The sequence below is a fragment of the Nicotiana tomentosiformis genome, chromosome 12 (assembly GCF_000390325.3).
Source record: "Nicotiana tomentosiformis chromosome 12, ASM39032v3, whole genome shotgun sequence".
NCBI lineage: Eukaryota > Viridiplantae > Streptophyta > Magnoliopsida > Solanales > Solanaceae > Nicotiana > Nicotiana tomentosiformis.
This window is the reverse complement of record NC_090823.1, coordinates 120,797,871-120,811,762: the sequence shown is the minus strand read 5'-3', so window position 1 is coordinate 120,811,762 and position 13,892 is coordinate 120,797,871. Positions and strand designations below refer to the sequence as shown.

Here is a 13,892-nt window from a genome sequence, read left to right as displayed (position 1 = left end):
GCCTACTGAGAGAAAAGATTGACATCTATAGTAAAACAAAGCAGCTTGAGCACTAAGCTTCCGCTATGCGCGGGGTTCGGGAAAGAGTCGGACCACAATGGTCTATTGTATGTAGCCTTACCCTGTATTTCTACAAGAGACTATTTTCACGACTAGAACCCGTGACCTCCTAGTCACATAGGTGCAACTTTACCGTTACACCAAGGCTCCCCTTCATTGACATCTATAGTGTTATACTCAAACAATCTGTACTCTTGACACATCCCATCCACCTATCCGCGAACACCTGAGATATCTTCCTCAAACGGGAGGAGGGGTATGACCATTCTCTAATCTAAGAAAATGGATATTGAGATAAAATGGATATTGAGATACCTACTGACAACATAAATACAGCAAGAAAATCAAGAAGCAGCAAACTCATAAGAAATTCCTTCTATTGACATGATCTGCTTCCTATAATTCCAAAATTCCAAAATCTATGGCCAATAATACAAAGGGCAAGAGGAAGCTCCGGGGTTAAGATGCTTTTCCAGTAAAAATGTGCTTTGATGAAAATTGTGCTTTGATGTAATCATATATTACTTGTCTCCACCACCAAACATACCCATCATGTCCTTAGCGGAGGAACCCATTCCACCCATTCCGCCCATTTGCTTCATCAAGTTTTGCAAACCACCCATGCCACCTATTTGCTTCAACATCTGAGGGGGCAGGACTTTGCTCATGTGTTGCGCATTCATGTTTCGAGACAAGGCACTCATCTCTCCCTTCTTTGGAATCTTAAGCCCCTTCATCTTACTCCATATCTTCGCCAGTCGTTTGTATTCCTCCATCATTTCCATGACCTCATGCACTTGGCGACCGGAGCCCCTAGCTATCCGCATAATTCGGGATTCTGTCATAAGCTTTGGGTTGGAACTATCCAATTCTGCAATCGAATTAGAATTTTAAATCAAAACATCGAACTAAACTCTAAAACCAACTAATGCGTAAAGCTCTTAGAATTAGATCACTTGCCTTCATTAGTCATTGAATCCATCATTGTCATGTATCGTTTAATTTTTGCCTGGCTTTCCTTTTCACGGCCTTTTGGCATCAACTCTGCACTGAATCCTGGAAGCATTGAGAAGACCTATACCACAAAGAAACATAAAAAACGTGTAAGATGATATCAAGTCAACTGAGAGAGAGAGAGAGGACGGGGTTGGGGGAGCAAAAGAGGTAGGGTTGACAAAATCCCTTTCAGTTGTATTCAAGGAACTAGAAAATGATCTTGAGCTTGCAGTAAGTTATTCTGTAAATATTTGTGGTTTATCAGAAAGAAAAGAAGGAAAAAAAATAGTAAACGGACTCAAGAAAATTTATACTGCAGGAACTATAAACTTAAGATAACAGCAAAAGCGCCTGCTGATGGACTATAGTTACTTATTTCCAAATGAATTGGATAGTGATGAAGCTTTTCCAACCAAAATGATGAGGAAGTTGATGGTTGACACCCAAAACGATGGAAAAAGAGAATGTTTTTTCAGAAAAATCAGAAAGTTTAAAGCAAGCAAGTAACAAACCTGGCCAATGGGACCCATTTTAAGTATGTTTTGAAATTGCTCATACATTATCCTCAAGGTAAAGTGTCCTTCCGATAACTTCTGAAGAAGCTCAGGCTGTTGATCCATCGGGACAACTTCATGTATCTTGTCCATGAACCCAGACCAGTCACCCATGCCTGGTAGAGATCGACACAATAGGACAACAGATATCAGCAATATAAAGTACCACAAATAAGCAGGAGCTGGTTCAGGAAGAAAATCAAATTACAGTGGAGATGAAAATGCGTCCAAGCAAAGGTGAGGAATTGACAAAAGAGATGCAAACCTAAAAGACGGCTGACAAATGGCTTAACATCGAAAATTTCAAACTCGTCCATGTGTTCACCAGTTCCAATAAATATGACGGGACTTTTTGTTGCAGCAACTCTGCATACAAGAGAGAGAGATAAATATATCTTGTTCACTCCCAAAATCAGGTTATAAATTTCATTGCATTAAAATAACTGATGAAACTCATCTAATTTAGGAATTGAAAATATGAAAAAGAAGTGCTTGTAAGCAAAAGAACGGACATATCAGGACAGGGCAGTAGAATTCATAGTTTAATCAACACTTCAGGAAATATGTGTATATCCTAGACAAGAAACAGCAGAAGTTATGGCTTAGTGTTGTACCAATTAGAAACCTTCAAATTTCAAGCCCTGAACAGCATCTCATTTTGTTTCCATATAAATTGAACTTGTCAGATAAAGAATAATAATTTTCTAAGGAACATGTTCAATAGCTTAGAGTACTTAACTGAAAGAGGTTATAAGAATATGTGTTACCCAACCAAAAAATTACATTAACAGAAAGCTAGCCTGTTTGGCCAATTGTCTGGGAAGCCAAAAGCGGAGATTTGAGGTGTACCAAAAACAAAAAGTGCTTTTGAGCAGCAGCATAAGCAGTTTTCTGCTGTTTGGGGAAAACGACAAATTTCCGCTTCTTCCAAGAAGCAAAAGCAGAAACTGATTCTTTCAAGACAAAAATATCCTTATTGAAAATTTATATTTACCAAACTGTCTCACATTAATTTAAACCATACATCCCTCAAATATAATTACAACCCTCTTCTCCTCTTCCTTTTATTTTGTTTAACTATTACTTGTAGTCGTACCCGCGCAATGCACGGTCAATATTAAAAAAATATTAATTAAACTAAATTGTCATCGGGCTTGTTTGAACATATTAGAACGTATTGCTTTAATGAATTTCAATTGTCATCTTATTTGTCAATATGATATACCCAATAATAAAATTAAAGGGACTTATATAGTCATTGAATAACTTTTTTGTTCTATATTTTTCTTTATTCTATTATCCAATGTTTAGTATTTTTAATTTTTATTAGCATATTAATTTGTTTAATATTTTTGTCTGCTCGATTTCTTTTTGTAATATAAGAGAAGATATATATTTTATTAATCTTGAAATATTTTTTATTTTAAATTTTATAGATATTTATATTTTTTTAAAATTTTCGTTTTTTATTATAAAATATTTTATTTTATTATTTTATAGATATTTAAATTAAAAAACAATAACCAATAACTAATTATTAACTAAATAACTAATTATGAACTACTTTATGCCATGTGGCTTTTTTATACGCCGCCACTTGGCTTAAGGAGAGGGTTTTTTCCTCTCCTTATAATAATATATAGAAGATTATTTTATAGATACTAAATTCAAAAATAATAATCAATAACTAATTATTAACTATTTATGCCATGTGGCTTTTTTCTAGGCTGCCACTTGGCTTAAGCAGAAGGCTTTTTCCTCTCCTTTTAATAATATATTGATTGATATTGATTTTTTATTTTAAAATAATTTAAAAACTCCAACTTGAAACTACTCTCCAATTTGAATGGACACTTTTTTTAATTTTCGTTTTTTATTATAAAATATTTTATTTTATTATTTTATAGAAATTTAAATTCAAAAACAATAACCAATAACTAATTATTAACTACTTATGCCACGTGGCTTTTTTCTAGGCCGTCACTTGGCTTAAGGAGAGGGCTTTTTCCTCTTCTTTTAATAATATATAGAATATAGATAATGATTAAAAGCCTTAATATATATTATTAGTTTATTTTAAAATTTTAACTAAATAAAAAAAACTTATTTACTGCCTTTCATAACAGAATATTTAAAAACATTTCTCTATTCAAATAATACTAATTGTAAATGAACCTTAATACTCTTTGACACTCAAAAGCATTGTTTGGAAAGATTGGCCAAACACAACTTGGTTATCAAATACTAAAAAGAACCACTTCTCATATGAATTGGCCAAACACAATTTGCCTCTCTTTAAAAGTACTTTTTGGAAAAGTTATTTTGACAAAAGTGCTTCTTAAAATAAGTAGTTTTTAGAAGTTTGACCAAACAAGCTCTGCAACTGACATGGTTTAAAGTTGTCACCCTTGAAGTTGCCCAGACGTGCTCAAAGGCATGTTTTATTTAGTTATACAAGAGTGCTCATTACCAAAAGAAGGCATTATAAATTATAGTAACTGCTACAACCGTAGCAAGCAAACTTACGCACTAAGGGCACCACCTCCTTTTGCATGACCATCCATCTTAGTAACAATCACAGCTCCAACTGCGACACTTTGCTTAAATGCTTGAGCTTGATCAAACGCAGCTTGACCAATACTGCTATCCATAACAAATATCACAAGATCTGGTTTCTGGAAAACCAAATAGAAAGATTAGCATTTCGTATTAAAGCTAACCATATATTTGGAGCATTGTAAAACATACCGTTGCTTCAGAAACTTGTCGCATTTCTTCAAAAAGAGCAGCTTCTTGTTTGTGGCGCCCACTGGTATCAACAATTATTAGATCACAATTTTCCTTCTTAAATGTCTCAACACCTTCAGCTGCTATTCTCACAGGGTCTGACTCCGTATAGCTGTTGCAGAAACATTCATTAAATCAAAATACAAAATTGCCTATACTGTTGCTTAGAACAGCAAAAGCAGATCAGCAGAACCTAATTGACTAATTATTACTTCATAGTCAGCAAACATGCAACAATAGCAGACTACTCAATCCATTCAAAAACAGATGAAGAACTTCTTTTATTCTTCACAAGGGTGAAGCAACTAGGCAAAACCGAGGTCAAACAACTATCCACTTCCATTTGATTTGAACAAATAAAAATAAAAGAAGAGAAGAAGAAATCATTGGTTTCTCAGTGGTGAGAGCTCTTGAGCAAAGTAGCTTAAGGATTTTCCTCCCATAAGCAGGTAGAATAAGGACTTTTGCCAAATAGATAACAAAAGGTGAATCCAAATAGATATGCAATCCTCAGCCAGATTTAAAGAAACTATTTCATAAGCAGATAACTACACGTTATGTACTTTTGTTTCACTATTACCACTCATGATTAGATATTGCATAATGATTCTCAGTCAGCTGACAGCTATGACTTTAATCTCTTTGACGAGTCTTTTTTTATTTTAAGTAATCTTTTTGACACGGCAAAAAAGTCACTCGCACTTTGTGCTCCGATTCTCTGTCTAAATGCACTTAAAATCTCTGATCCCTAAGCCTATGACATTGTTTATCAGTTTAATTAACCAACCAATATGTAGAACACCTTCACAAAGAAGGATGGAGGAACATTCACGATGATTGTAGCCTCATCAAGCTTCTAAAATTGTAAAGAGAAGGTGACACTAAGAGATTGAGAAGAGGATATGCCTTCCATAAAAGGGTATCTTGGCTTTTGTTGCATTCTGCTTCAATTGATCGAAAGCACCAGCTCTGAATGTATCTGCACATACTAAAGCTGGTTTCCAACCTTTTTTCTGGTGGTAGTATGCATACTTTGTGCATGTTGTTGTCTTTCCAGACCCTGTGGTAAATTACAAAATAAATAAGGGTATCCCTCTTACAAAGTGAAAAAAATTGGAACGAGATTCAACATATGTCTTCACGCAAATTCCTATTGCCGTTAGAAAGCAAAGTCTTGGTCATGTGATAATCACCAAATTACTAAGGTATCATATAATATATAAATTTAAAGTGGAAATTTTTATCAACTCACCTTGCAAACCAACAAACATGACAACACTAGGTTTCCCCTTTTTTGGTGTAAAAGAAGGCTTCCCAGGATCCAATATCTTGCAGAGCTCATTAAAGACCGCCTATACAAGAGAAGAAAATTGTCTTGAGTCAATGGAAGAATGTGACGAGGAAAAAGTATAATTAAGCAAAGAGTAGTATAATTAGTAGCAAACATGCACATTTCTGAAGGCTCATTTGTTCCTGAGAGGTAAATAAGTACTAGAGTACATTTTATTCAAATTTAAAGCCAATCACTAAGATAGTGCAGGACATCAGACACACACTTATACAACATATGCAAATGTTCAAATGTTGACTTGAAAAATCAAATAAAAGTATACAAACAATCCAAAATAAGCAAATTTATAAGCAAAAAAAATTCAATCTTGGCGATTGAAAGCAAAAATAACCTGTTGAATAATCCTACGCTTGTTGTGCCCAGCAGCAAGATCATCGAGATTAACAATTTTCTTGATATTGGTAGTCATATCACGGACAAGCTTAAACTGAACATCAGCTTGAAGAAGGGCACGTGTAATTTCATTGAGGCATTCGTTGAGAACTTTCTCATCAATGATTGTGGCATTGCTCATTTGCTGGAGAGCACGTGATATGCTCCCCCCTAATTGTGCTAACACCATCTTGATTCAACAATTTGATGATCGGATTATCGAATTGAGGAATGGAACAGCGGGATTTGAATGGAGGTTGCTTTGTGAATGACGATTAGTTAGGGTTGGGGTGGGAATTTAGGGATGATTTTAGGGTTTTGAATTAGCGATTCGCCAGGAATGAAGGGTTTTCCGGTGGTGGTGGTGTGATCGATGGGGAGGATAATGGTAGGAGAAATACCGGGTGGTCTCACGTCTGTAATTGGGTTGGTGACTGAGAAATCAAACCCGACCCGTTCCCACTTGATTGTGCATTCCCCCACCCCCCCCCCCCGCGTGGACTCGTTTTATACTAGGGATAAGAGACCATTAATCGTAACTTAAATTTAAGATTAGTTTATCATACTAAGAATCTTATAGAAATGTTTCAAAAAAATCTCAAATTACCAACCTCTAACCATTAATCATAAATTTATCAAAACTAGCCAAATACAAATAAAAATTGAAAACCCAAAGAAATAAGGTTATTCATTTTAGCCTATGGACAATATACCCTGGCGCCTGGTGAAAGCTTGATAGGTGCTGCTTGGTATTTGCCAACGACAATTGGATTTACATACACTAATAGGAGAAGGAAGCATTCAACTTATCATGTTGTAATAGTTAGTTCATTAGATTTTAGCTTTTCTATCTTTTTTAATAGCTAGTAGCTTCATGCAACTTCTATTTTGGTTTGGACATCTTGTAAGCATTGGACCCATTTTTGAGATTTTATTTATATATTAGCCAAAAAAAAAATCTAAAGCTAAAAAAAAGAGAGAGGTTATTTCTCTCCAAGAATCACACACAAAGATCTCCTTCCATATTTTTAAGTGTAATTAACAACATTAGATGCAAGATGGAAATGAAATTTCATGAATGGGGTAGCAAATAAGGTGATGAAATACAAAAATATATATATACAAGATTCCAAAAATCTAAGTAAAAAAGAACTTTTTCAATGGTTATGGTTGAGATTCATTGAAAATATATAGATGAGTCTATAAACAAAATTTGAGGAAGATTGGAGGTGATTTGGACTGAATTGGTATCAAAATTCGTAGTTAAAATCGAGTTCAAAAAGTTCTTCTGCGACACATGTATCACGCATGTATCTCATACGCAGGTATACATGGATATACTTGTGATACACATTTGATACAAATATGTTACATATCTGATACACAGTGTGATACACATATCATTTTTTCATGTTCATCTTCTACTTCGAATTTTCAATTCAAACCACCTCAAAACTCTACCAAATCATTCCAAAATTGAAATTCAAGTTCCTTAAAATGTATCCAATTTATTGACTTTTTTTTGCTACAAATAGCTAATTGGCTAATATTAGTAATATTTTATGAATTGGCCAATTTTTACAATAAGCTACTTATAAATGGACATAGCTGGTATTTTCTCTATACTATATTTAGCTGGGATAAAACTGCAGTATAATTAGTTTCGAGATTAGTTATCCTGGGATTATAATGTTATTTTTATCCCTATCGGAGGGTGATATAACAATTTCGGAATAACTAATTCCGAGATAATTAATCTTGGGATAACTTATTTCCAACCAAATGACCCCTTAGAGTGGTACTAAGGGATGTTCAAGATAAACTGAAAAAATTGAACCAAACCAAATAATCAAATTAAATTGACGTTACATATTTTGACTTGGTTGTCAATTTTATAAAATCAATAATATTTGTTGGTTTGTTATAAAATAAAGACTGTAAAATAAAGACAAGTATAGAGAGAAACTGATATATTATTCAAACTTCAAACTTATGTACATAATGAACTGAAATCTCCTATATTTATAGAAGAAAGGTAGTTGTTGTGTAAGCTGCTACTGCAAGCTGCTTGTAAGCTGCTACTGCAAGCTGCTGTGTAAGTTGCTTGTAAGCTGCTATTGTACCAGATATAGATAATTTTCTATCGGGGATAATATTTATCCATAACGGAGTACCGAAAGGATAAACTTCTTCAGGAGGCTTATTTCCAATAGAATACTAAATAGATAAACATATTTTCGGCGGAGTCCCATATGGATAAGCTTCTTCAGGAAGCTTATTTACAAGGGAGTACTAAATGGACATCCATAATAAAATATATTTATAACACTCCTCTTTGGATGTTCATTAAAAGATAATGTGCCCCATTTAAAACCTTATTAGGAAAAACCCCGCGGAAAATAATTTTAGTGAAGGAAAAAGAGTACACATATCTAGTAATATACATTGCTAGCTGCCTCATTAAAAATCTTATAAGGAAAACCCTATGGGAAAAACCTTAGTAAGGGAAAAAGAGTACAGCGCGTATTTTACTCCCCCTGATGAAAACTTTATTTCAAATATTGAGTCTTTGCGTTCCAATCTTGTATACTATCTTCTCAAAAGTTAAAGTTGGTAAAGATTTAGTGAATAAATCTACTAGATTATCACTTGAACGGATTTGCTGCACAACGATATTATAATTTTTCTCGAGATCATGTGTGAAGAATAACTTTGGTAAAATGTGTTTTGTTCTATCTCATTTTATGAATCCTCCCTTTAATTGGGCTATGCATGCAATATTATCTTCGTATAATATTATAGGTTTCTTATCACATTCCAACCCACATTTTTCTCGAATAAAATGAATCACTGATCTCAACCATATGCTTTCCCTACTTGCTTCATGAATAGCTATTATCTCAGCATGATTTGAAAAAGCAGCAGCAATAAATTGCTTTGTAAAGCGTCATGATATGACAGTACCTCTACATGTAAAACACATACCCGATTTGAGAACGAACTTTATGGGGATCAGATAAATAACCTGCATCTGCACAACCAATATGATCTGCACCACCCTTGTTAGCATTAGCAAGATACATAAGTACACCAATTGCACTGAGATAGAGTATTTCAGGACCAAGGAGTTCCTCATCCTCTTCTAGAGGTCGGAACGGATCATTATTCACTTTATGTAATCGAACACCCATTTGGTGTACTTAATGGGTGTGCATTGTCCATGTAAAAGTGTTTTAAGACCTTTTCTGTATAAACAGATTGATGGATAAGGATCTCGTCTACTAAATATTCAATTTGTAGATTAAGACAAAGTTTTTCCCTTAGGAGCTCTTCTGGAGTTCCTATGAGATTTATGCCATTAATATAAACAATAAATATAACAAACTATGATGTTGTTTTCTTTGTAAAAATACATGGACAAATAACATCATTTATGTAACCTTCTTTCAGCAAATATTCACTGAGGTGATTATATCACATGCGCCCAAATTGATTTAAACCATACAAAGATCTTTGTAATTTGATCGAGTACATTTCTCGAGACTTTGAATTATATGCTTCAAGCATTTTAAATCCTTCAGGGATCTTCATATTGATTTAATCAAATGAGTCATATAGGTTATGACTTGCATTTAAATGGCATGACATCTTCAGGTGTCTGGACTACAGGCCCGATCCTCACAATCTTTTATAATATCGTGCACTATATTGGATTAAATATATCGTCGACGATTATTTTGTATCGGTTCCTAAGCGACATAATTTGTTGAGATCTCATCACTTTCTTTATTTTCAGGTACCTGAACTTCTTCTGGAGTTTCATGAAATGTTATGTCGTGGGCTCTTCTAGAGCTCATTTCCTCATCATTATGATCATTTTGATCATTTGCTCCTATCATTTTTCAAGGATTGTTATCTTTGGAACCGATTGGTTTACTACGCTTTATGCGTGCAGTAAACTTTATCCTTCAGGGATTTTTAATTTTAATAGGAGCATTTATAACTGAAATATGATATTTAATTTTGGATCAGCAAATGCTTCTAGAATTTGACTTGAATTATCTTCTAAGTGAGGATCATATTAAAGATAATTCGATTCATATAGCATATTTTTCAACTGTTTATTCCATCCCCAAATGTTAAAAAAACTAACACATATCCCCAATCTTCTTTGAAAAACCTATCTTTGTGCATTGTGGTAGAGAAATTAATCATATACCACACATCAAAAGTTATTAGATAGTAAAAATATTTGGTTTCTGATCTTAAACCAATTGTGAGGGGAGGACTTATCATATTTTGTTGGTCTGATGCATACAAGTATTGTTGTATGCAATTTAGAAAATCTTAGATCAACATATGAGGCTTTGTTCTTATAAGCAATAGTTTAGCCATTGATAGGAGGTATTCAATGCTAAACTAGCTTGGATATAAACCAGCATCATCAAGATGAACTATCTTGATTTCATAATCTGAAAATTATGTTCTTAATTGAGAAAGGCAATTTCAAATGCCAAACTGCAGGTTGACAATAAACACACATGTAACCATCTCATATATGCATTTATAAGTGGTTCACATGATAGGTGAATGAGCCCATATTCACCTTTATATATTCCAAAATTCAGGGATTTTAGTCCCAACTTTAGCTGGTATAATCAATTTATTATGAGAACAAGCAACACAAGAGAATTCTTGAAGAATCTTCTAGTTCTTCAGTGTATGCTTATCTGAATTCTCAAATAGCTCATTTAAAAATGGAAAATAAAAACTTCAAGTTTATCATGGCATGTGCTATCTCTAAGTAAACTTCTCATTTACTGTGGTTACTTTTGTATCAGTAAATTTCTGGTTTACAGTAGCAACTTTTGCCTCAGTAAAACTTCTGGTTTACCGTAACTGTTTTTGCATTAGTAAGCTTTTGGTTTACCATGATACATGATATAGTACAAATTAAAGAATAAGGCGGGTCACTTCTCACATACATATTATTTTATCCCCTATGATTGTGGAAACATGAAGATTTTCAATCTTTCAGTCATTTGTATTCTCAATATGATAACCATTTATTAGTAAACTTCAGATTTGCTACAATATATATTTTGACCATAATCATATAATATGAATAACATATTTGTATATAAGCTGTTCGAGAGCCTTCATTTATTATCCACAATCTAATATTTATCCGACACTACTGGTGTCATGTGTCTTCTAGACAAACAGTTAGATCTTCAGGAGCTTTTGATAAATTTTGTACTACCAAATATTGTTCAGACACTTCTGGTGTAATGAAAGAAAATCATAATCAAATGAACAATATAAATACAATTCTAAATTTATAAATGACGAAAATTAAGAATTTTAATATATTGTTTTACCACTACATAATATTTTCCTGTTTCAGGAGAAAATTTTAATTATTTACTACTTCAGGAGAAATTTGAAATATGAAATATTGAGAATATATTCTCTCAATCGTATTACCTCTTCTGGAGGTGAATCGTAATATATTTACATCAAGAGCGCATTCATATTTAATATTGTCACATTCACTTCAGGAAATGGATTAATATTATCAAAAGTTCTCTTCCTTCAGGAGATAGAACATAATTATCTGAACGTGCATAATCACATCAAATTGTGATGCTTCGAACCTCTTTTAAGATATTTGCTACTTCAGAAACAAATCGAGGTATGAATATAATTGATCACGCCCAACTATGCCTTATAAAAAGGACTAAGCGGTCATTGCAAATATAATCCGGTTTACAAGTCCGGAGTCGAATCCCACAAAGAACTAAGACTTAGCTATAACTGTTCAATATTGCTAAGAAATACAAGTCCAAATAATTTTCTAATTATAGAGATTATAACTTTTATTTCTAACTAATTAACTAACAACTATTATAAAGCAGCAAAATTATCAACTAACAAGGATGAAATTTGAAACAAGACTAAGGAGGTCTAGAGTTGTGATTTTCCCAATTGTCGGAATCCCTCCCGCTATGCCTTCTATAATTACGCCTAAGTATTCTCTACCGATCATGAGCGCTCTGAGTGTCGTAATTCTCTCCCGAGTAACTACCATAATTTACTAGACATATTCTCCCGAATTACGCTAGCTGGCATTAAGTACGACTCACTCGGATCGCACCAAGGTTTCGTTATCCCTAATCCCACCTTTAAACCCTCCGTATTGATCCCTCATATACGTTAGGAGTGATGTTGTTTAACAACTACCTAAATATGCACTCTCTCCCGAGTAATACACACTAAATATGCACAGTCGATTGAGATCTCTTCAACCAACCACAATAATAACGTAGTTGAACAAATAGAGAAAATACTACGACAAATCTATATTAACGTAACAGGAAAATCATCCTTCAAGAGGTTCCATCAAAACCCTAAATAACAAATTAGCTATTCATAATAGTATGCAAAACTTCAATACTAGAATTCATAACCAATAATGAAAATAAGAAGAAGAAAGTGAAAAATTCGTAGAAGAATTCTCCGCCTTGCTCCTAGTGTGTTCTTGCCTCCTTAGGTCAAAAATCGATCTAATGTCGGTCTTTCCTAATATCGGTCTCTTCTCAAAATTGGTGTTTAATGACTATTTATATATGTAGGGAAAAATTTTAGACGAAATAATTATGTCCAAAATCAAATAAAAGACAAAATAAATTTGAAATCCGGAACATGCGTCGCCATGCAAAACACACGACGCACCTCGCGTCAGGCTGCGCGTCGCGTTCTCAAACGCGAGAAAATTGCTTCGCCTCGCCAGACACTGCTGCTTCGTTTTCAATTTCTGCTGCCTTACATTTTCTTCAGCTTTCATCCTTGTTTCTTGTCTTTCTCTTTCACGTTTTTTGTCTCTTTCTTTTCCTTTCTTTTCAATTTGTTTATTTTGTCGTCTTTTGATTTCTTTTGTCTTCTATCGATTTCTTTTGTTCCCTAATTAAATAATTATAATTTTATTCTTGTAGTGTATAAAATACACATAAAATTTCAACTTTACTCCCAATTTCGTCTTCAACGTATCTACACATAAAATGGACAACAACAACAATCCAGTAAAATCCCACTAATGGGGTCTGGGGAGGGTAGTGTGTACGCAGACCTTACCCCTACCCCGAAGGAGTAGAGATGCTGTTTTCGAAAGACCCTCGGCTCAAAAAAACAAAAAGACAAAAGAGGCAAAAAGAGGCAAAAAGGGAGACAATATTAGTATCACAACAACAATCATAGGATAAATAGGAACACCATGAAATCCAGAAGAAAGATGCAAAGTAAAGGGAGACAATATTAGTAAATATTAGTATCACCACAATAGTCATAAGAAAAATAGGAACCTCATGAAATCTAGAAGAAAGATGTAAAGCAAAAGCGATAGCTAGTAAATAGGACCTGCATTGAAAAGAGAAATAGTAAGCCACAACATTCCCACTAGTTATCTTAGAGAAAAAAAAAAAACCTACATGGCTAGTCCCACCATGTTACGAAGTAAGGCACGACTCAACTACCTCCTAACCTATAACTCTTATACTCGACCTCCACATCTTCCTATCAAGTGTCATGTCCTCGGAAATCTGGAGCCTCGCCATATCCTGCCTGATCACCTCTCCCCAATACTTCTTAGGCCGCCCTCTACCTCTTCTTGTGCCCTCCATAACCAGCTGCTCACACCTCCGGAGCATCTGGGCTTCCTCTGAACATGTCCGAACCATCTAAGCCTCGTTTCCCGCATCTTGTCATCAATGGGA

The 13,892-nt window shown here is 34.1% G+C and overlaps 1 protein-coding gene across 1 annotated transcript; it reads right to left on the bottom strand.

Moving 5' to 3' along the window:
• Window positions 1-420: 420 nt before the first annotated feature.
• Window positions 421-6,556, bottom strand: LOC104118700 (signal recognition particle subunit SRP54 2). Its single transcript, XM_009630005.4, has 9 exons — window positions 6,080-6,556; window positions 5,650-5,749; window positions 5,304-5,457; window positions 4,359-4,509; window positions 4,137-4,285; window positions 1,876-1,976; window positions 1,569-1,726; window positions 1,021-1,135; window positions 421-931 (listed from the first exon to the last, which is right to left on the bottom strand). The coding sequence occupies exons 1-9, from the start codon at window positions 6,308-6,310 to the stop codon at window positions 582-584; spliced, it is 1,509 nt and encodes a 502-aa protein (XP_009628300.1). The 5' UTR covers window positions 6,311-6,556; the 3' UTR covers window positions 421-581.
• Window positions 6,557-13,892: the final 7,336 nt, after the last annotated feature.

Coding starts and splice junctions, on each gene's coding strand:
- LOC104118700 (XM_009630005.4), bottom strand. CDS start 6,310: ATGGTGTTAGCACAATTAGGGGGGAGCATATCACGTGCTCTCCAGCAA. Junction 1,727..1,875: donor ATTTGTCAGCCGTCTTTTAG/GTTTGCATCTCT, acceptor GATCTCTACCAG/GCATGGGTGACTGGTCTGGG. Junction 932..1,020: donor GGATTCAATGACTAATGAAG/GCAAGTGATCTA, acceptor ATTCGATTGCAG/AATTGGATAGTTCCAACCCA.